Raw genomic sequence first — 23,188 nt, forward strand, 5'->3', positions numbered from 1 at the left:
TAATTTACTTCTGAATACTCATCCTGTGAAACTTTTTGAATTTATGCGCTCCACTAATCTCAAAATTTAACTTTTCCCTTCAACCCTTTTGTATTATTACTGATATTTCCATGTAAATTTATTATTGTTACTGCCCTCTTTAGAGGTGTAAATGGCCTTAGATGCTAAAGCACCGCTTTAAAATAAAATTATTTTACTACTACTACTACTTTCTTTCTTTCTTGCTTTAATGGCCTTAGATGCTAAAGCACCGCTTTAAAATAAAATTATTTTACTACTACTACCATCTATCTACCTATCATGTAAACACACAGAGGTGTAAATGGCCTTAGATGCTAAAGCACCGCTTTAAAATAAACTTATCTTACTATACTACTACTACTTTCTTTCTTTTTCTCTGTGTACTCACAAACATCACAGCACGGTCGACAACTCTAATTTTTTGTTCTTTATGGCATGAGAGAATTTTAGATAACAAGAACAGAAAGGGCCGGATTCAGGGTTGCGCAAGAAGAGCGGCTTTACCAGGCGCCAACACAACAAAGGCGCTAAAATGGGGGATAGGAAATTAAGTGAAAAAAGAGGAGGGAGAAAAATGAGGAGTTTAACGATTTTATCGATTAGCAGACCATGAAAAAACATATTCGTCTCGCTGCTTGCTTTAATCGGACTCCATTTTGCAATTAGGAACTACAATTTCTGCCTCATTTTAGAAACAACGCGTGCCATTAGTTTCCCTATGACGGTAGTTGTTTTTACGTGGGAGCCAGAAATTGTAGCTCTTCATTGTAAAATGCAAAAAAATTAAATTTTCCCTTAAATTTTCTATAGACACCCAAAGTAGCAGTGATCGCGATTTTATCGGTTGATTATCGCGATTATGTCGGTGGCAATTTATCGCAATATTATTGAATAAAAAATTGCGATTTATAGCGATTAAATCGCTACGAATCGCAATTTTTTGTTCTATAAAATCGCGATCAATTTTCGTCGATAAAATCGAGATTAAATCGTCATATATCGCGATTTTTGTTGCGATATCGCGAAAAATTACCGGGCGATGAAATCTCGATTTAATTGCAACAAGATCGAGGATAATCGCTCAGATATTTGTTGATGATCTTAGCGATTTTATCGCCGACAAAATCGCAACAAATCGCGATTTTTCCGTTGAAAAATGCTACTTGGGCATAGTGTAAACCATTACAGAGCTTCCTAAGGAAAGGAAATATTCAAGAACGACCATGAATGTGATCCCTAAGGGCGATCGCCTCAGTTAATGTGTTAATAAAGAATGTTGACGCGTAAGAAACGCCTTCATTGAGAAATGATACTTCCTAGCAAGGCCGCGGAGGCCGAATAGTTGTATCGTCTAAAAATCCAGTCAACAGTGTAGCAGCTTAGACTAGTGATTAAGGATTAAGTGCGATTGTTTAATGATTTGTTTATGAAGGGTGACGACGCATAAAAAACGCCTTTATTAAGAAAAGATACATCTTACCATAGCCGCCAAGGGCGAATAGTTTATTATTTAAAAACTATTCGAGAGTTTATATTTTTTCTTGGCATATACCTCATTCGTCCCCTTTGTCATGTTATTCGGAGAAGACTCAAAAGTAGAATCTCCAAAATCGTCCTTTTTTAAAAAAAAAAAAAAAAATAATCTACTTTCTACTTTAAATAAACTAGATATTGCCACTAGCATAGCAATACTGGCTTTTCTTGGATAGGAGAAAAAATCCAGAAAATTATGGAAGCGCATTTAGTGCGCAAAATTTGCGTTTTTGCAAGCACGCTCAGGATTGCACGTACCTACGTATGTGCGACTGTCTCACCTAAAATTAGGAAAACGAGTCCTTTTTCTACAATATTAGAGAAAAAATTGTCGATTCTTAATCACTGGAATACTTTCGAAGAGCTTTCTGGGCGGTTATTAAAAATTATGTGCTCATATGAAAAGCTCAGGCACTGTTTAGGAACATGTTTTGCTTGGACACAAGTATAGGTCTATTATCTCAAAGCTCGAAGAGGTGAGAGCTTAGGTAAGCCAGATTTTTATTGCGTTGCAATGTTTCGAAGATTCGCCTGACGATTTATTTTTATATGCATTGACGACGTAAGTTTCAAATCGCAAGACCTTCTGTAAGTGCAAGAAATTGCAGGAAATTTTCGTTGAAATACATTACAAATTCACAACAAATTTCGAAAGTTAAATCCCAACAGCTCTTGAAGAAATGTGACCGTTCAAGGAAGAAGGGCCCTCACAGTCCCAAAATTTCCTTGGAAAAGTATTCTAATGACATTTTGCGATAAAAATTCCCAACAATGTCAAACCATTCAGCTATGACGGTCTGAAATAAAAAGTCGAAAGACCGTAATTTCGAGTTGAAGCTATTATGAAATCTAATCTGCCAAGTTCTGCCAAGGGCACGGAATAACAGAATAGCATTGCAAATTTTCGCTGTCTGATATGGCACAAAAATGAAATGCACCACTCGCACTTGAGTTTTTCGGAGGATATTAGAGAGAGTTATCTGTCGAAATCTTCAAATCATTTTGGATTCATCTCGACGAAAACTCTATCAAAACTTTTACCTCTATGGACTAAGTTCTCTTTTTCTATGGACGATATCAAACGAATAAACTGTCAAGTAAAACTTTACAACTGCCCAATGCGCGATTAAGCCTCCCTGACCCTCAAACCTTTACCACATTTTCGCAATTCAATTGCAAAAGTGTGAAACCACGTACATCTATTCTGTTGTTTTAAAATTTTTGCTCATATTTTATTTAGACCGCGTGTAGCAGGAAGGAACCAAGCCATATCAGTCATTGCCAAATTTAACGAGGTAATTTAATTTTTTACAAGAGGAAGTTTGTGCGGGTTCATTTGAGAGTGAGCTTCGTGCAATGCAGAAAATTCACTGCAATTTGCACAAAAATCTGCACAACCGTTTTCATGTAAATTATTAAATTGCTCAATTAAATTTCGCAATAGCTGATGTGACTTAGTTCCTTTCTGCTCGACGCTATCTATTTTTCCGAAGAGAAACAGGCCAACTTTATAACTGTGAATTTATAATGAATATTTTTCTCACAGTGAGGAAAAACCATCAAGGTTTTCAAAAAAGTACGTGGACCTTTCCGGAGAAAAGAAACAGTATAACCGGAAATCTGCAAGGTGCGTAGTTTTGCGTTAAAGCCATCGACATTCTGCTCTTTCCGGTAACACGGCAGCCGCGGCATGGGAATGGGTCCATGGATGTCCCGCGGGTGGTATCCAGCGCCGCGGAAGGCGCCTTTTTTACCACGCATCAGGGGCGGCCCAGGGCAGGCGGGAGGCGGTCCGCGCTAGGCGAGGGGCGGGGCGGCGGACAGAGAGCTCACCTCCTGTTCCGAATGTTCTCTGAACTCATGTTCCTCCTTTACTGAAGACACTTTAACTATGTCAATCTTCCGCGCGCTCTCGCCGTAGTCGCAGCTAGCTCCGTGTCGGCTCCTTTGGTCCTCGCTACACCAGCACACGTGAGTTTTCGATCTATCCTGTGTTTTTTCAACCGAGCACCAGCTTCCTTCTCTCGTGTTTTTTTTCGCGCGAGTCGTTCGGGCTAGTTTCCTGCCGTGCCAACGCGAAATTGTGACTTGTTTTTTCTGGGTGTGTGCGAATTTTTCGGGCTCCTCGGAAAAAAGTCTCATCCATCTTTTCATCTTCTAATCATTTTTGTCTCTCGAGTACTTCCCGCACTAGGGTTTCTTATCGCCCAGAGTACTTAAAGTTTAAGTGTCATCATCGAGATTGTTTTATAACAGTGTTACAAAAAAATTACCGCACCCTAAGGTAAAATTTTGAGTGTTTACTTCTCGATCTCTTGAAATTTTTGCCATCTTATTATTCGATTTGGTAGGTATCCTGTAACTCTTAAATCACCCCACTTCTGTGTTCCGTCAGACGATAATAAAAAGTTGAGCCAGATGTAACATTTTTATTCTCAAGTATAGTTATACCGAAGGCGTGCTATTTCTGTCATCGAGTTGCGTATCCGTAAAGAATTAGATCATTCGGGACCAAAATTCAGAAAATGTGCGGAGCTTGAAATTGTCAACTACCAAAAAAAAAAGTCGGTGATTTTGCCCTCCTGTACCGTTGTCATATTTTCGTGTTGAAAAAAGTGCGCAGAGTGTCGGAAACATCATCCTCGCCACGATGAGTGTCCTTTCCGAATCTGAGGACGCGTAACCTCTCCAACTCCGAAGAGCAGTCCTCAAACAAAACAAGGAGAAAATCAGTTTATAACTCTTTTCTATAACGTTCGTCACCAAAATTGTCGAATTTTCTTCGCCGAAACTTTGCTCTTTTAAGTGACCTCTCATTGAATTGATATCATCTGAAGTGGCCTCCAGTCGATCACCTTGATATCCTCCATTCGCCACTTGCCTGTCTTCGCTTTACAACCCCCGGCATTCGTTCAGTATAACTGCTGGTCTTCTGCTGCCTTGCAACTGGTGGTTCTTCAGCTTCCTATCTTCGTTCGACAACCGCTCGTCTTCGTTCGACTACTACTCGTCATCGTTCGACAACTGCTCGTCTTCGTTTGACAATTGCTCGTCTTCGTTCGGCAACTACCCGCATTCTTTCGGCAACTGTCCGTCTTCGTTCGACTACTACTCGTCATCGTTCGACAACTGCTCGTATTCGTTGGACAATTGTTCGTCTTCGTTCGGCAACTACCCGCCTTCTTTCGGCAACTGTCCGTCTTCGTTCGACTACCACTCGTCATCGTTCGACAACTGCACGTCTTCGTTCGACAACTGCGTCCCTCTTTCGGCAAGAACCCGACCCGGTCGACAACCTCTCGCCTCCGTTCTCCGCAGGTCTTTCCTCTCCCGACAAGTTGCGTTCCCATCGGTACCGGGTACCCGCGAAGATGCAGCTGTTCGTGATGGCGGTGATCGTGCTGAGCCTGTCGCTGATCACGAAGCTGGACGCGGTGCTGGAGCAGTCGTTCTCCGGGCGGGAGCAGATCCTCTCCTGGGCGAACGGGGCGTACGCCTGGCTCAAGTCGCAGTCCTGCGCGGAGCCCGTGTTCGCGGACGAGAAGACGTGCTTGGACGTGACGGGGCGGCCCAAGGCGGAGGTGCGCCTCTACGCGGCCGGGCCCAACTCCAACGGCCCGCTCACGGCCGTCTTCCCCGACGGCGAGGCCCGCCACGCCGGCAGCCATGACGCAATCCTCGTCCTCGACCCCTACCCCAACCTCCGCTTCGGACACTTCGTCCTCATGTTCTTCGTCGACTTCAACACCCCCAACGACAAGTGCGCCCAGGAGAACGGCACCCATTTTGGTAAGTTACTTGACCTTCCCATGGTTTTTTCCCCTTCTTATTTTTCTTCCTCGTTTTTTTTCTTTTTTTATCTTTTTTCCAACCAATTTTCATTTTTCGAGCAGGAGATCTCTCAGCACCAGAGGCGCACAATGGACTGAGTCGTCGGACAAAATTTGGAAACTTCAAACGCTTATAACTCCGTTCATACACGGAGAAAAAAACTTCGTGCGTGGGACCCGAAGTTTAGGTCATATGGATCTCTGAAGTTTTCGGATTGAGCATATGAACACTTAAGGTCTAGCTGCCGAAGTTCAGGTCAGACATCTGAAACTTCAGTTCTTACATCCAAAGTACTTCGGTTTTCACATCCAAAAAACTTCGGTTCTCACATCTGAGGTACTTCAGATGTAAGAACTGAAGTTTCAGATGTCTGACCTGAACTTCGGCAGCTAGACCTTAAGTGTTCAGATGCTCAATCCGTAAACTTCAGAGATCCATATGACCTAAACTTCGGGTCCCACGCACAAAGTTTTTTTCTCCGTGTACAAGACTTTGAGGTTCTAAAAGTGGCTCCATTAGTTTCTTCGTAAAATTTTCTCTTAGAAGCACCCCTCAAAGTCTAAAATTTAACGAAATAAACTTCAAAATTTGCAGTTTTATTCAAAAATTTAATGTCCGACCTGTCTGATTGACTCGTTCCACTGTGAGGTGGCTCCAGCAATTTGGCAACACCGGATTTTCTCCATTATAACCTATACTAAATAATTGATTCATCTCCGAGCGCTTGGCCCCTCCAAGAATCGATACATTTCCATAGGTTTAAATGGAGAAAAGACAATGTTGCCAATTTGCTGGATCCGCCAACCATGGGCAGAACTATGAATTTTACGTGGGGGAGGGTGAGAAGGGCAACTCATCAAAGGGAGTCTGGGGAGGGGCCGCAAAGAGATACGCACGGAGAAAAAAACTTCGTTCGTTGGACCCGAAGTTTAGGTCATATGGATCTCTGAAGTTTTCGGTTTGACCATCTGAATACTTTAGGTCCAGCTGCTGAGGTTTGGATCACACATCTGAAACTTCAGTTCTTACATCTGAAGTACGTCGGTTTTCACATCCGAAAAACTTCGGTCCTCACATCCGAAAACTTCGCTTCTCACATCTGAAGCACTTCAGATGTAAGAACTGAAGTTTCAGATGTGAGATCCAAACATCGACAGCTAGACCTAAAGTGTTCAGATGGTCAATCCGAAAACTTCAGAGATCCGTATGACCTAAACTTCGGGTCCCACGAACGAAGTTTTTTTCTCCGTGCGTCAACATACTGCTAAGGAAAAACGCCGTATTAACATTCGAGAGTTGCCAAATTTCCCTCGTTAAATGTGAACTGGTAAGGAAAATAATGAATATTTTTCTTTGAAATTTTCAGGAACTTTAGAGGAAATAGCAAGCAAATTCATTTGAAAAATTGTTAGAAAAAATTCATAAGTTAACCAAGAAATTCGTGTTTTATTGAAGGAAATTTGGCAACGCTTGAAGGCTTATGCGGCGTTCTTCCCTGGCACAGCAGTATAGAGGATCTGCAGGACTCCCTCAACTCTAAATGGGGATTCGAGGACTTTCCCTGGCATCAAAGGGGGGTCTTCTGGCGGAAAATTTTGAAAAACTGAGCAATCTCATGAGCAATTTTGAGCTGTTTCTGCCGACAAGTTGATCTCAAAACAATTTCGTGGGTGAAATAAATGTCACGCACTCACTCGGCAAAATCTCTTATACCTCTTGGGAGAGGTCGAGTAGATTCCTGGGAGGGGGCCAGGCCCCCAGCCCCCTCTATTTTGACCCTACTCTGCACACTTCTCCATTTTGTGCATGATGGATGGAGAGTTTCCTACCAACCAATGACCGCCAAAATACTTCGCACTGAAATATTCAGTTGACCTGCTGACATTTGACACAGTTGCATGAGAGCCCACTTTTTTACTGACAAAAAGGATAAACATCATTATCGCGTGAGCCCTCAAAATTAAGAACTTACCTATGTGGATAAAAGAGCCTATTTTGTTTATTTTCGTCCTTTTGTCATCAAAAAGACGACTTGACCGTTTGCGATTCTCGCAAGTCGGCAACCACTGAGTTTCGTCAATTTAAATGAATGTAAAATAATCGATATCTATCGAAGTAGATCATCCAACCTAAATCGATTATTTGCCATGTATTTGAATAGAAGAAAAACGGTGTTGTCGAATTCCGAGAAGCGTCACTACTAATAATCGAGCAAAAACAGCTTAAGATAGAAGCGGTAATTGGTAGCTTTCAGAGTTCCTCATTAGCATTTTTGGAGTAAGTTCGTTTTCTCCGAGCTATTTGGAGGGGCTTCTGAAAATTTTCTTCCTCTAGATGTGTGAAATGACGCTGGTTTTTTGTTTCAACGCCCTCGGTTTGAAAGCGGTATAATAGTCATAGCGTTTTTAATTTAGTGCATTTTAGCGGCATTTTTAAAAGTTTACTTTCTTTACCCATTGTTAAAGTCTCTCAAGTCATGCATACAATTTTCTTCTAAATGTGTGGTTTGACACTGGTTTTTAGTTTAATTCAACACACTCGGTGTGACAACGGCATGAGCAAAGAAAAATTTACTGGGTTTTTAATAGTTTATTTTCTTTACCTATCGTTAAAGTCTCTCAAGTCGTACACATGAATTTCTTTTAGATGTGTGTACTGACACTGGTTTTTTGTTCAACACACTCGGTGTGGAAGCGGCATCAGCAGAGAGAAATTAACTGAATTTTTGATAGTTTACTTTCTTTACCCATCGTTAAAGTCTCTCAAGTCATGCATACGAATTTACCTTGAGTATATGATCCTTAAGTCAAAGGAACAAGTGCAAAATTCATCTGTACCCTAAAAACAGAGCTGTTACTGGGAAATAATAATGCTGGGCCCAAAGGGCAGAAATTCGTGCCTCAGGAGAAGAAAGTGAACCGATTTTAATTATTCATTATTGTCTTTCTCGATTTTTTCTTTTCCTCTTTCAAAGAAAACAAAACCCAGCAGTTATGGTTTGATAGGTATTAAATTTGAATCGCAGGCTGCTACATTCAGGGATTTTCTGGCTCATACGCTATTTTTTGTGTGAATAATTTATTAGAGCATTAGTGAAAAACTCGAAAATTGCGAATTTCTTAAAAAGAAAAAAAAAATCCTGTTAAAATCAAGATATTTAGTGTTGGAGCTGATATACCGGCATTGTAATTATGAATCACTACGGCAATGAAATCATTTTACATCAAATATGTATTTTCTATAAAAGTTTGATCAAATTTGTATCGATCTGGGCTCTGGTCGATCAGGAGTTTTCAGAGTCATGAGAATTTCAATGCAAGAAGCATAAGACGTACTTTTTGAGTTAAAATAAATAATAATGAGCATGAAAAATTGTTAATAAATGATTATAAAAATCACTGAAAGTCTTTTTTCCTCTCTTGTATTGCTTCATAGAATATGTGTAGGTAATGTTGTCGAAAGAGATACACAGTCTAATCTTACGGCGACACAAATTTTGGATATTATGATTTTGTTTGATGGTATCGGGCGGGAAGTCAGTCTACGAAGGCACGAAAAGTCAGGTTTTTGAATGAAACGAGTCACCTTTCTGTCAGCGCCGATCGCCGCGAAAATAGCCCAGGGGGAGCGAGGGGGAGGGCTACAATGTTGTAAGATTGTGCGATGATGAAACTCTCTCAAGAAGAGCTGTTCTTGGCCCTTTTCTGGGAACCTGAGATTTTCATTTTCTGTGGCCAAAATTAGAACCTTTGGTTAAGATCATTCCCCAGTGAAAGTCTTAGCCTGAGTTAAGTGTCATTTTTTTTTTTTAAATTTCGGTGATTTTTTCTTTCTATGTAAAGAATATTCTGTGAAAAACTTCAAGCCATTCTGTTGCTTCGGTCTCCTTTAAAAAACAAAATAGTAGCGAAGATTTTGAAACACCGCAACCGAGGTACACATTTTCGCAGTTCTTCGTTGAGGTGCTTCGCTTGCTCAATTCGAGTCATCCAGCACTGGAAAAAAAAAAAAAACAAAACAAATTGGATCTAGAGTTCAGACTCTTGAAAACATTGACAAGAAAAAATACCCTTGATTCAATCGGATTTTTGCTTGAATCAAACCGAAATCCGCTTAAATTAAGAGGCTTGGTTCTTGATTTAAGCTAGATTCTGATTGAATCAAGAGTACTTTTTCTTGTCGATGTTTTTAGGAGTTTGGACTCAGATCCAATGTGTTTTTTTCTCCAGTGAGATACACGGGGGAAAAGTGCCGATTTGGAGGACAACGTGGCAGCTATGAGCGGGCGTCGTGAAAAAGGTGGACGAAACATCAGCGAGGTACCCTGGTACCTGCACCCAGCGGACACCTATTGAGGCGGGCCCCGGCCTTTGAAAAGGGGCAAAGGCAGGAAAAGCGAAGGCGCGACAAGGCGCGACGCCGCCGCGATGATGGCGTCACATTCGCACACTGACCCGGTTATGAAATAATTCCGCCGGAGCATTTCAATTTCCCCGATTCGGCATGCGTTCGGCCCTTTGCCGCCCGCTCATCCGGCAGTAATTTCGAGGAAAATTAGCCTCGTAAAAATTTCGCAAAGAGAAAACCCGCGGTATTCGCCCTTTTTTCGGGCGTTGCGTAACCGAGGATGTCAGATAGTTCAGGAAAATTCAGTTGATTCATGGACGCATCGAGATCGGTAGAAAAAAAAACACATTAGTCCAGACTCTTAAAAACATCGACAAGAAAAAATACTCTTGATTCAATCGGATTTTTGCTTAAATCAAGAACCAAGCCTCTTAATTTGAGCGAATTTCTTTTTGATTTAAGCTTAAATCTGCTTGAATCAAGAGTCCTTTTTCTTGTCAATGTTTTCAAGAGTCTGGACTCTAGATCCAATGTTTTTTTTTTTTTTTTTTTTCCAGTGCAAGCGCTACTCACAGTTAAAATTTTAAAAGTTAGAGTTAATTTTTTACGGTCAGATCAACCAAAAGAACTTCCGAACTACTAAATTACTGACATTTCCGTAGTCTCCCTACATGTGTTCAACTTTTTCTTACCGTGTAGTAGGGTAACCTAGACTCAAAGTGGGTACTCGGATCGCCAAAAATGGACAAACCGCTCGTCCAGATCGTTCATAATTACTTGTGTTTAAATGGACGATGACGCACAGTGGATCGTGTCAATAGGAGAGGTTGGACAAAAGTTGGAAATTTTAAAAGCTTATAACTCCGTTTACAGAAAATTTTGAGCTTCTAGAAGTGGTTCAAAGTGGTTCGAGAAATTTTCTTCTCAAAGCGCCCCTTGAAATTTAAAATGTGACTAAATAAACATCAAAATTTGCAGTTTTAGTCAAAAATTCCATGTCCGACCTCTCTAATTGACTCAGTCCACTGTGTGGCATTGCTATTAGTCTGATTATTCTTGAATTTTAGTCAGCCTCTTAAAGTTTTATTGATTTCATCAGCATTTTGGTGCTCTGATCTTTGGATTCCCAAAATTTTGGCAACATTTTATCGGTAGGTTTTACCCCTAAAATCCCTCCAATGCTTCACTTATGGACTTGTTTTCGCGCGCTTCGAATCATGTGACCGATCAGAATATGGACTATCCTGCTCCAATGTTTTCTTAAACGGCGATCCGTGAATAGTCCATTTTTTATTGGTCGATCGTCCTCCGCGTAAGACGGGAATACGAGTACAGTACCCGTCTTGGTTCTAGGTTACCCACCGTGAGGGATTTAAAAACAAAAACGAAAACGTGAATCTGGCATCCACGCGGATCGCGGTGCGGCGCTGGGCTATATTTTTGTGAGGGATCGTCATAATAGCGCTGGACGGAAAGGCAACGGCCTTGGACGTGGCTCGATACCCTATACCTGAAAAATGGAAAAATATGTAAATATGATGTGGAAATCCGCACCAATGGAGACGCGGACGCGGATTTGAAAACCGCCGACGACGGCTCCACCGCGATTGATGAATGCCGCGGTCTTGGCCCGGCCAAAGGAAAACTCACAATGCGGAGACCCGACCCTGGAGGAATTTCAGGATTTTGGAGGTTACCGGACTCGGTAAAAGGGAAAGCGTTTCTTTTCAAACGCAGGATAGACGAGAGTGAATATTTTCGACTTGAAAAAAATGCCAGCTGTCTATCATCTGCCTGGTCTATGGATCGCATTCGATGGTTGTTCGATGTATCGTTTGGCTCAAACATTAGGACATAACCTCAACCAAACATATTAGGATTTAGGTTGGAAAAGCTGAAAATGGCTAATGAGAAAATTCCGTACAAGTTCACTTTTCATTGCCATTTGGAACTCAAAAGAATGAAAAATCGATCACGAAGGACCCGTTACCTCAGATTTCTAAATTGGCTTTTGAGGCTACGTTTACATGTTGAACCAATCGATTTCGATTCAATCTCACCTGTTTGAAGTATCGAATACGATCTTTCGACGTGTTCTAAGCAAAAGAACTACATTTCAGCGTTGCAAATTTTCCCTCGAAAATTGCACTTTTCCAAAATATACTGTTCACCATTTGGCACTGAAAACATCATTGATTTTCCTTCTGAATTAGCAACATTTTGACGAATAATGCACAATCATGTTCACGTAAAAAGTTGAATTGCTTTGGTCAACGCACCCTTGAAATAAATTTACGCTCTTTTGTCTCAGAAACGACGAAACAATCAAAGAATGGAACAAATTTACGGTAGAGTCTCGAATATCCGCGATTCGGATTATCCGCGGTTTTTTCATGGAGTGGAAGGGAAATTTGGGGATCTAGTTATTCAATTTTAAGCAAACTGCCGCTAAATGCATAAGAAGTATCGCGCATAATCTTCAACTATCCTCGGTAGCTCCGATCCCAATCATCGCGGATAATCGAAACTCTACCGTATAATCATTCCTGTATGCCAGATAGCAAACCTATTAACCCTCTTTTACGCTTAGAAATAATGTCATGTGACCTTCTTTTCATCTTGCCACTTGAATTTATAAACTTCCATTTCATAGCACTAATATCTTCGATTTTCCGCGTTAGTTCTGATCCCAATCATCGCGTATAATCGAGACTACTGTATCTTAATTCCTATGCTAGATAACATATCTATGAACTCTCTTTTACGGTGATATCATGCTTTTTTTTTTTTTTTTTTTTTTTTTTTTTTTTTTTTTTTTTTTTTTTAATTACTCTCCTCCTAAAAGCTCTCTCAATATTGCGCAGAACAAAATCATTTTAAGCCGTGTGGATAGTCTGCCACGCCGCCGCTTAACGTCATGCGCAAGATGGTTTTATTTTTGCGCACCGGATTGACTGATCTCAGCATAGTTAGATCATGCCAATAAGTCTGTGACGGATGACTCTGGAGTTGAGATACTGTTAAAAGTCGTTGAGGGGAGGGGATGGAATGGCCAACGTGAGCGCATGTCGGTGTGAAATGTCTCTCATCTTTCATCCACCCACGCCCCGTTTATGAAAACTGACCAGCGGTCAAAATGGTTCGCGGAAAGGATTACTTTCGCACGAAAAGAAAACACTGCTCACCTACTACAGAGCTGCAGGTTGTAAGGAGATCATCCCAGATTCAACCAAGCACAACTCGAAGCGGACCATTCTCGATTTCTAATCCTTAAACCGCGATTTTCGGATTCGTGGAGGCTTGGGCCTCGGAAGCGATACCTACATCTATCTTCATCATGAAAAAAAAGGAAAACAAGGGGGTAAATCGGAAAACAAGGCTAAAAATACAATAGGAAAACACTGTGACGTTTCGACACAAGACTGAGTCATTTTCAGGCGGAAAAAAAATGAAGAAAAAACCTGAGACCTACATGTAAGTGGCCGAGATTCGACTCGAATCTTGAAAATGTGTTGGTCTCAAGTTTTTTCATTCGATATTTTTTAATTTTTAATTAATTTTTCGTCTGAAAATGAGTCAATTTTGAGTCGGAATTTCTTGGAACATGTTGTATTCTGGATGCTCTGAGCGTCAGTGTTAGCACATCCGATGCTATGTCAAGATCTTGGAGTGATCCAAGATCCAAGATCCAATTCTAGAGTGTTTTTTACACCGTAACAGTAACTGCCTTTGGAGTAGACTCATCTCTAACGGAGCGAAATCTTCTCTGAATTCGGTGTGATATTCGCTCTGTAGGGGCGCAGTTCTATCGAAATTCATATTACCCAAACAATTACTGCGTAGTGCGCAATGATTGTGTTGCGCAGTGAGCACATGGAGAAAAACGAAGGCAACGGATCCAAAATGAAAACAAATCATCATTGATTCAGCGCCAGGAGTCGGGATTCCCGGCGGAAAATATACGCAGCGGGCCAAGCGGAAGATTTTGGCGGGAATCTGCGCGGCGGGAAGGATTTTTGGCGGGATTTTGCGCGGCGGGGACGTCGCAACGCTACTACGCCGCAGCGCGGCGGCGCGTTCAAAACCGGGATGAATGCCGCGGTTGTCAGTGGTCCCGCAGCGGCGCCAAATCGCCGAAAAACCCCGAAACCGTCCAACCCAAGAAAAACCACCCAACCCCGATGGAACCCCGAAGGACATACGCGGTTCCTCAGAAAGCCGGGAGATAACCCGCGATGTGGCAGCCAGTGCGGAGCCGTGAGGCAAAGCCGTGCCGCAGCGCGCAAGGGTGCGCAAACACTGCGAGCACGCTACGGAAACAATCGAATAGATAAACGGTATTTAGCGGGGAGGGGGTGAGCGGGGGACGGGGCGGCGGGCGGGGGGGGGGGGGGTGCCGGCCCCGAAGGCGGCAAAGGAGCCGATGTAATATAGAATGGTGACAAGTCAATCGCGGAGCGAGGGCAGAAAGGAGGCGGCGAGATCAAAGGCGATGGCTCGTGGCAGGAGACTGGATCTCCTTTCTCACAGTGGCTGGAGACCAGACATCTTCAGGTAAAGGATAGACCACTCCACCGTCCCCCCGGCCCCCGTGCCCGCCCCCCGCGCCGGCCCCTGTGTACCCCTCGCCGCGGCGCTCTTCCTGCTTCATTCACTTCCATCCCCGCCCTGGTCCGGGGCCCTCGTCAATCGGATTTCGGATTTCGGATTTCGTACGTCGCTCCGTGATTTTCCCCGGCCGTGCCCGGTGCCACGAAACCGCTCGTTCGTTCCGAGTTAATTTCATTCCGCTCGTTTTTCTCACCATTAGGACCGCTTCCTCCCGTCGCACGGTGGAGCGAGTCAATCGGAGAGGTCGGACAAAATTTGGGAACTTTAAAAGTTCATAACTCCGTTCATTCAACATTCCGAGGTCTTAAAAATGGTTTCATCGTTTTCCTCGTGAAATTTACTCTCAGAAATACCCCCAAAAAATTAAAATGTGATGAATTAAACATCAAAATTTTTAATTTTAGTAAACAATCTCATGTCCGACCTCTCTAATTGACTCGATCCACTGTGCGTCGCTTCCTAAATTCGGCCCCGCGCGCAACCGCCCAACCCGTCCGCTTTTACGCCACCGCGCCCGGGGAGGAGCCCACTCGAAAAGTGAATGAAATCTCGAGAGCGAAAATGAGTGCTTTTCGTCGAACCTATCGCATTTGGAATGTGATTGGAAGAGGCGCGGGAAAAAAGGAAATGGGTGACCGTCCGCGAGAAGAGGGGTCTTAGTTCTGGGGGCTGATTGTTGAAATTGATAGACAAAGCGATAGACATAGAAGAGATAAGGGATATCGGGCGATCCTATTGGTTGAAATGGGTGGTTGTTGTAGACCAAGGGAGCAAACGATGGACTAACTAAAGGGTCTCTCTCTCATGAGTTACCCTCAGTCAGTCTATGCCTACCTCCTTTGTCCATTGCAACCACCCGCCTCCAACTTTTCTAGTCTTCTTTATCTATAGCTTTCTCTATCAATTTCAATAGTCAGCCCGCTGGAGGGTTACATTTTCGGGAGAGCTACTTCTGTCAAGTTGGGTCAAAAATTTTCAGATTTCGACGGGGAGCTCTCGTCTGGAGGATGAGTTGCGAGCAGTTCAGTTCAATAAAGAACGGAAAGGTTTACTAAAATTCGGCAAGTGCGTGCTCTGAACGTAGCAGACAAGAATTAATTTTCGAAACGACGTCTTTGGAACTGCGAGCTTCAAAGAACCACAATTCTCATTTGGTTCGATGTTTTAAGGTTCACCTAAAATCTTCTCTCCAATGACCAAGGTCTCCTTAACCAGGCCAGACATATATCTTTGCGGAGGAAAAAGGTCTATTCGCCGAAGACTGTGGCACGATAAGGCGAACCGAGATTTTGGGTACAATCCGAGACCACGTATCATGATTGACCTGTTCACTGGAGTAGTCAACAACTTGGCCCATCTCTGCTGAATTCAGTTCACTTTCGCATCATTTTTCAGATTGTTACTCTGCCCACAAGAATCTCACATTCAGAAAACGGCTGAGACTAAGAATAAAAGTCGTTCTTTGCGCAAACGTCCGGAAAACTTTGTTGTTTTCCATAAAAAAGCGTGAGAGTGAATATTCTCTTCGTAATATACACATATTTCATGAATAACAGAGGCTCGGTCCGGTAAATGGGAAAAATGTTAAAATCTTCAGATATATTTGGACATAATTCATTACGATCGCTAAGATTTGTAGACAACGCAAGACATAAATCGTCGTGGACAACTATCAATGCACGGAGGGTGGTTTGCGGCCTACTTCGAAAATTGAAGGCGAATTCTCCGTGTATAATTCCCGCTTCCACTGTCCGCTCCAAAGATGAACCTCTACGTGTAGGCAAGTAGGTACACTGCTTTTAATTAAGGACAACTGTCTGTAACTCACGTATGAAAATGTGACTGTTCCTCGATATAATCTTTAAGAGCGCGTCAATCTCTAAGAGTGCGTTAGATTTGAAGATCCTCAAAGGAGAAGCGAGATGAGCAAAACGACAGAGCAAGAAAGGCGGTGTGATGCGATGAGATGATGAGAAGAAGCGGCGATACATGAAAGACCCTAATGAGCCAATTAATTGGAAATTTTCGAGCAATTATAAGATCAGAAGAATTTGGCACAGGGCGCTGGCTGTGGTACGGAGCAAAATGATGGATACATGTCGCTGAAACCCATGTAAATAGACATGCCAGCCAGTGAGCATGTCATGCTCACTTCTGAGCATTTTGAGTCTGAAAAGCTCTCTAACCCCCTAAATTTTTAATTTTCGTCACAGGTCGTTCTAGTGTTTCACTCGGCCGATTTCCATGGTGTTTATGGCCATCGACAGATGATTGTCTTCAGGCGAACCCGCTTTACTTACGAGTACATTAACTCACGCTCACGAAGACCCGTGAGGCGGGTCTTAGTGGGCGTACGGACACTCGGGAAACGTACAGACATTGGATTTTGGAAACGGCTTTGTGACACTTATCGACAAAATGTGTCTTCCAATTTTGAAAATAACTTTTTTCGCACTTCAACTGAAAGTATCCAAAAATTTCAAGAAAAAATCTTCATAACTCTCTTCGAAAATAAATTAATACCGGGGAAAATCTAGCGACGCCTGAATGTTCATACGACGTTTTTTCTCAGCACGGCAGTGACATTTGACATTTCAAATAGATTTCTGGAAAGATCCGAAAGATTCCGGAAGGATCTGATAAGGGTTCCGGAAGGATCCGAAAGATTCCGGAAGGATCTGCAAGTTCCGGAATCGTAGAAGGGGATTGGCGGGGGACGAAATAGTGGAAATGGAAATGAAATATTTTTTTTTTTTAAAAAAAATAAAGAAAAACATGACCAAATTTAAATCGGAGCACCTTTTGTAATTAACTTTCCAACCTTGACACCGTTTCTGATGCGTCCTTTTTTTACCAGGAGTGACTCATGGCGAATTTCGCGGCCCGCAATCGCACCCGCACTGCAAAGTCTCCGCGGGAAGTGCTCGGCGGTGGAGAAGTGTCAAACGCTTCCGAGCTATGCCAAACTTCCGGTTTTTTCCTGCTAACCATAAAGGGCACTAATGTCCCTTTGTCACGCCACCAAGAATGCTTATTCAGAGCTGCAAAAAATCTCTTGGCTCCCAAGTCGTCGCTCCTTTGACGTAACAACATATCTCAAATTTTCAGATGAGCCCCAGAAAGCATGGATTTATATGGAGGACAGGGCTCATGTGGAAATTGAGATACGACGTTACGTCGAAGGGGAAGGAGCTACCGAGTGCCTCCTCGCACGTGGCGTGGGGGCATTTTTGAAAATCCTCGCTCCTGACTCATGTCGCTTCGCGTTACGGCTGCCCGGGCCCCCATTGCACGGGTCAAGGGGATTGGTCCCCTTCTTAAATTTTCCGAAAAATGAAACGCATGATTGAATATAAATCAATGGACTCACAAGTCTTTCGATTGAACTATTATTTAGATTTAGGTACCTATTCGCAAAATCAAAACGTCTTCAGGTTTTTTTTTTTTTTTTTTTTTTTTTTTTTTTTTTTTTTTTTTTAAGAGAACTCATATCTTGATATTTAAATTAGAAGAAATTGAAAATTTATTTTTTATGAGAAAGTTTTTTTAGATCGACTTAATAAAAGTTCCCCATTGAAATTCACAAAATGTGGCCAGACAACTAAATGTGCTAACTATTATTATTATATTTTACAATACTATTCTGCAGAGACTGAGTTGACCTTAGCATTTAGATTTTGAATCAGGGGAATTAACTTGATTAAGCAGAGAGAGGGACCACATTTTTGCGTAAAATCCAAAATGGCGAATCATGATTAAATCGTCCACTGAAGATAAGTGGTTTTGAAATCCATCCCGAAAATTCGGCTCCTTACTGCTAATATCCGTTCAGCTGTGCTTCAAATTGCTGCACATGAGGTAAACTCTTTATAAAAGGTGCATCGAATGGAGTGGAAATCAGAGGATGCTAGATGCAATGAGTGGCAATTGGCAAATCATACATTAGCGTCCAGTTTCTACCAAAAAGAAGAGAAAAATGTAGAAGAAAAAACATTTTAGGCGGATCTGCGCTTACGTATTTACTGCTAGAAAAGTGAAGTATACAAAGACGCATTTACGCAGAAAGGGCAACCTAGAAATGATGCGATTGCGATTTGCGGAAGGTTGGCTGAGGACACTGCGCCTTCATTTCGGTGGCTATACTTAAAAAACTCCCCAGCGTTCGAATAGTTGCTTGAAATATAGCCATATGGAGAGGTACTTCTCGTCAACGAGTTGACATCATAAGTAGATGCTAGTAAGAAGTAGAAGTGAAGTAGATCAGATGTAGTAATGCTAAAATCCTAAAATGTGTCACATCGTTCAAATTTCAATTCACGATGATATTCTTGAAACTTTTCAATGGGCTTTTACCGTATAGTCTAATGTTTGATTGAGCGACGATTTTGCGATGCTATATGTTTCTATATTTTGTAAACTCCTAGAAGTATCTCAAATCAAAGCACAGCCTGGTATCTTTCTTGCGTTGTACACAGGTCTAAATATTTAACGCATTTAAATATACCTTCAGCATTTGAGTGAAAAATCTGTTCTTTTCACCATTCGATTTGCACATTTATTTTCCAATATCATACGTACATTTCCGAAAGGAGGAGTGTTGATGGGGGCCGTTTTTGGACTCACCCTGGATTTTCTAAACTCGACAATTTTTCTCTAATTGAAGGTCTATATTTTATGGAATGCATAATAATCGGGACATTTTCGGGTCAACTGGCCTAAACGTGGGCTTGAAGGCTGATTTTGGCGCTAAATTCGGGGTTTGATGGATGGTGGTTGAATGTGAAAAAATCGACCTTTTTCGCCTAAATTGGCCTCTAGATCCATGTTCTGGCCAGTACTATACCCAGAGAGGGACCGTAAATGACAAAATCACAATGCATTTCGTACATTATTGCCCTTCAATGAGCAAAATATCGTAGCATTGAGGGACTTGCCGGACAAGGCGCATAAGTGCAGTTATTGCTGTCTCGAGAAACACGTGTTTGAAGTTTCGAAATTACTCGGATCCTTATGCCGAAAAGAAAGTTTAAACCGACTTTTTGATGCTTACAAATTGGAATTTGAGAGCCAATTTTTCAGAGAATATGCATTAAGACTAGTTTCACTCGGAAACATTAATTTCTCAATTTTTTCTAAAACTGCACTTATGCGCCTTGTCCTCCGAGCTCTCCAACTTCGGAAATCCAGCAAGGGTGCGCCCAAAAACGGCCTCTATCGCTATCGCACAAGATATTTCTCGTGAAATATTGCGCGAGGTGTAAAATTTGCATTAAGACTAGTTTTACTCGAAAACATTAATCTCTCAATGTTTTCTAAAACTGCACTTATGCGCCTTGTCCTCCAAGCTCTCCAATCAAGGAAATCCAGCAAGGGTACGCCCAAAAACGGCCTCTATCGCTATCCCACAAAATATCTCTCGTGAAATATCGCGCGAGGTGTAAAATTTTCTCGGAGGTGTCGCAATAGGCCGTGCGGGTTGCGTGGAGGTCGCGGGGCCGCGAGGGACGAGCGAAAAGCGAAACGGAGGCCGCGGTGTCCGACGACGGACGGACGACTGGCACTGTAGATTGTAGACTCAGCATCATAACATAATAAGTCTAATTTATATTAAGATTATTAATAAATTGTAAGCAAAGTGAGGAAATCGAATTAGAGGCCTCCTTGATGTAGCCGACTTGACGGGCTCGGCGGCGACTTCAAAGCGGCGCGGCGGCGAGATCAAAGGCATTCACGCTAAACAATTAGTTTTGCCCCGACTGCCGCTGCCGACTATTGGGTGCCCCACGCCGCTGCCGGCTCGTGCGCCCCAAATCCCCCTTTTCACACGCTTTTTGGGGGGAAAGTCGAGTCCCTCCACGCTACCCTGCGAGGAAAAGCACGCTGTTTGAGAGGGGCTTGCTTACAGAAAAAATTCACCTCCGTGTGGACTTTGTTTCACGCCGTTTCATCAACGGAATCATGCTTAAACTCATTTTTCACACGCTAATATTTCAATTTCCGTTAAAATGTTTGCATTCTTATACATAACTGGTAGAATATGATTTTTAAACAAAACGACGTTCAAACTTATTTTTCACACGCCAATATTTTAATTTTCTTTAAAATTTACGCATTTTGACGCATAAGGGAGAGGGTTAGATTTTGAGATAAAACTACTCATTTTAAGGCGTAGCTGCCAGAGTACGTTTCCTAGGTAAAACGATGCACAACCTTGTTTTTCCCACGCAAAAATGTCAATTTTTGTTAAATTTGTTTACATTTTAACGCATAACTGGTAGCATACGATTTTCAGGTAAAACGACATTCATTGTTGTTTTTCACGCACTAATATTTCAATTTTCGTTGATATTTTTGCATTTTAACGCATGCATCAAGGGTAGAGTTAGATTTTGAGATGAAGCAACATACAATCACTGTCAAAAATATTGGGCCGCTATGTTAATCCGTGTTTCATCTTAGCGGGACAACGTACATTTTTGACAATATGTCGATGTTGGAATTGCGAAACTCGACATTTAGCCTAAGGTAGCTCTCGATGGTTAAAGTTTACAACATACATATATCAAAGGAATAAGATACATCTAACTACAAACTAAGGATCCACTTTTAGACATGCGTGAGAGTCTGTGTTCAGAATATCCTGAACGCCATCAGGTATTCCAAAGATCCTCCAATGATCTTCTCATTAAACCGGAGTCTATTTGGAATATTATTATTTTTATTTTTGTTGTCTTAATAGTTTCTATTTTTATTTTATTAAAATTTAAAGTTAAATCAAACTAATAATTCCCAAATAATAACAATCCTGCCCTGTAATCAGGACTGAAAAATTGAGGAATATCTCTCGATAAAGAAATTAGGAAACACATGCGTCACACACGAAAGTGAAAATCACATTTTGGACGGTTTTAAAAAGTGTAAAAGTGGATGGACTAGGGAATGGAGTACGACGGGGCATAAGCAATAAAGAAGGGAATAGGGGAAAGAAACACAGGAATGGGTTTCTTAATAATCATTACAAATCGTGAGAACCGTAAAATTATCACAAGGATTTAAGGTTCTGTAACCCAAGATGTCTTAATTCTCCACATAAAAGGATGCTCCAAGAAATCAATTAAAGCGAAATCATTTTAAGATCCCGCAAAAGGGGGAGGATTTTCTGAAAAGTTGGGTCGACCAGTACCTAAACCGCGAGTGCCTTTCAGGGTACTATTTGTATTTGCATTGATTACCTACACACCACAAAAACGGAAGCACCCTGCTCCCTGCCTTGCTCATAGGTTTAAAGACGACGTTAAAATAATGTAGAAAAAGTCGTGAAGATTAACTGTTTGTGCCTTTAATCCCGTGTTTATACGGCGTTGTATACCACTGAGCAGATGGGCACATCCAGCAAAACCAAAAATATTTCTGAAATAATATTAAAATATTCTCAACTGTCCGTATAAACTGATTTACAAATATTGTGAAGTCGCATTTATGCTATTTTTCACAATATTTAAAATCTCAATAAATTTTGGAGTAATTGTTTAAATATTTACACAAGAGTATTATAAAAATAATATTTAAAATTCTGCAGGTCGTAAAAATTTAGTTCGTAAGAAGATTTTTTCAAGGTGCTTCTAATGCGTCAAACAGATTGTACAATGTAGTGTAATGACTCATCATAAAGCAAACGCATGGGCCCATTGTAAAGGAAGCTTTTCAATTTTAAGGGCGATGGCTCGAAGAAAATTCAAGTTTTTGGCCCAACGATGAATTTTCCCCAACTTTTTCCCGGAAAATTACCAACGAGTTTTTACTGATCCAGAAGATTCTTTAACCATCCAAGAAGTCAACCGAGTTGAGCAGAAATGCATTTGGGACTTAAACATTTTCCCATGAGCAGCACCATCCAAATTTTCCCCTTGCTTGCTGCCGAGAATTGCGTTTCTATAAGTTTGTCAGGAAAGTCCTCCAAACTAGATTTTGTACATTAAGGAGATTGCTGGATCTTAAAAAAATCGCAGTGGCCCATCCAATTGGAATGAGAGAACATTTCCTCCAAAATTAAAATTCTTCACTCAAAATCATTATAAATTCAAACTCTAAATGACTCTCGATATTCTCTTCCCGTGTCATAAGCAAACTTCTTAGAATCTGGCCGTAGGAAGATGATAATTTATGGATGAACCTGTCGTCTCCATCATTTCGAATCATAACTCAGTTTTTCTCTGCTGAGAAACAGCCCTTTTAAGTGGTCAGGGATGGAAGTTGTACATTCTTATTTCTCATACATTGCATTTTTAAATTATTTTACTTCCTCCATCCCTCGCTCCCCGATTTTCTGATGCCCATTTGGACGGATTTTTCCACTTCCGGTTTTTGAGAGATCGCTCATTCATCTCGTGGGGAATTTGGTTTGTCTCGTGGATGTTGGCAGCGCCGATGCTGGAGCCGGCTCCCGGTCTGCTGTTGGCCGCTTCTTGGCCCACGGCGCGAGCTTTGGGCTTGCTCTCTAGTCCAGCCAGCGACGTGCGAGTGAATCCACCTCTCCCTGTTGCCATTTTTCGGGAAATCTACGATTTTCACCCATAGTGCGCACTTACTCCGACGTTAACCATTTCATTCAGAAACGACCTATCTCCAGATTTTTTTTTTTAAAAGAAGGTTTGGAAGTGGTTACTACAAATAGGACACAATAAACAACTTTTCCCTCGGACACAACTTTTGACGCAACTTGGACAAAAATTTTCTCCGTTTCTTTCAACAATTTTTAAAAAAAAAAAAAAAAAAAAAAAAAAAAAAAAAAAAAATCCGTTAGATTAACATCGGCGGAAGTCGTTCAACGTTCAAGTCGAAAAAC

The 23,188-nt window shown here is 41.7% G+C and overlaps 1 protein-coding gene across 1 annotated transcript in view; it reads left to right on the plus strand.

Moving 5' to 3' along the window:
• Positions 1-3,330: 3,330 nt before the first annotated feature.
• The window catches only part of LOC109038711 (uncharacterized), a 48,428-nt gene continuing 28,570 nt past the window's right edge, over positions 3,331-23,188 (plus strand). Inside the window, exon 1 of the mRNA XM_019053882.2 lies at positions 3,331-5,343. Within this exon, the coding sequence (XP_018909427.2) occupies positions 4,926-5,343 (418 nt within the window). The 5' untranslated portion in view covers positions 3,331-4,925. The remainder of the gene's footprint in view (positions 5,344-23,188) is intronic.

This window comes from Bemisia tabaci, chromosome 6 (assembly GCF_918797505.1).
Source record: "Bemisia tabaci chromosome 6, PGI_BMITA_v3".
NCBI classification, from domain to species: Eukaryota; Metazoa; Arthropoda; class Insecta; order Hemiptera; family Aleyrodidae; genus Bemisia; species Bemisia tabaci.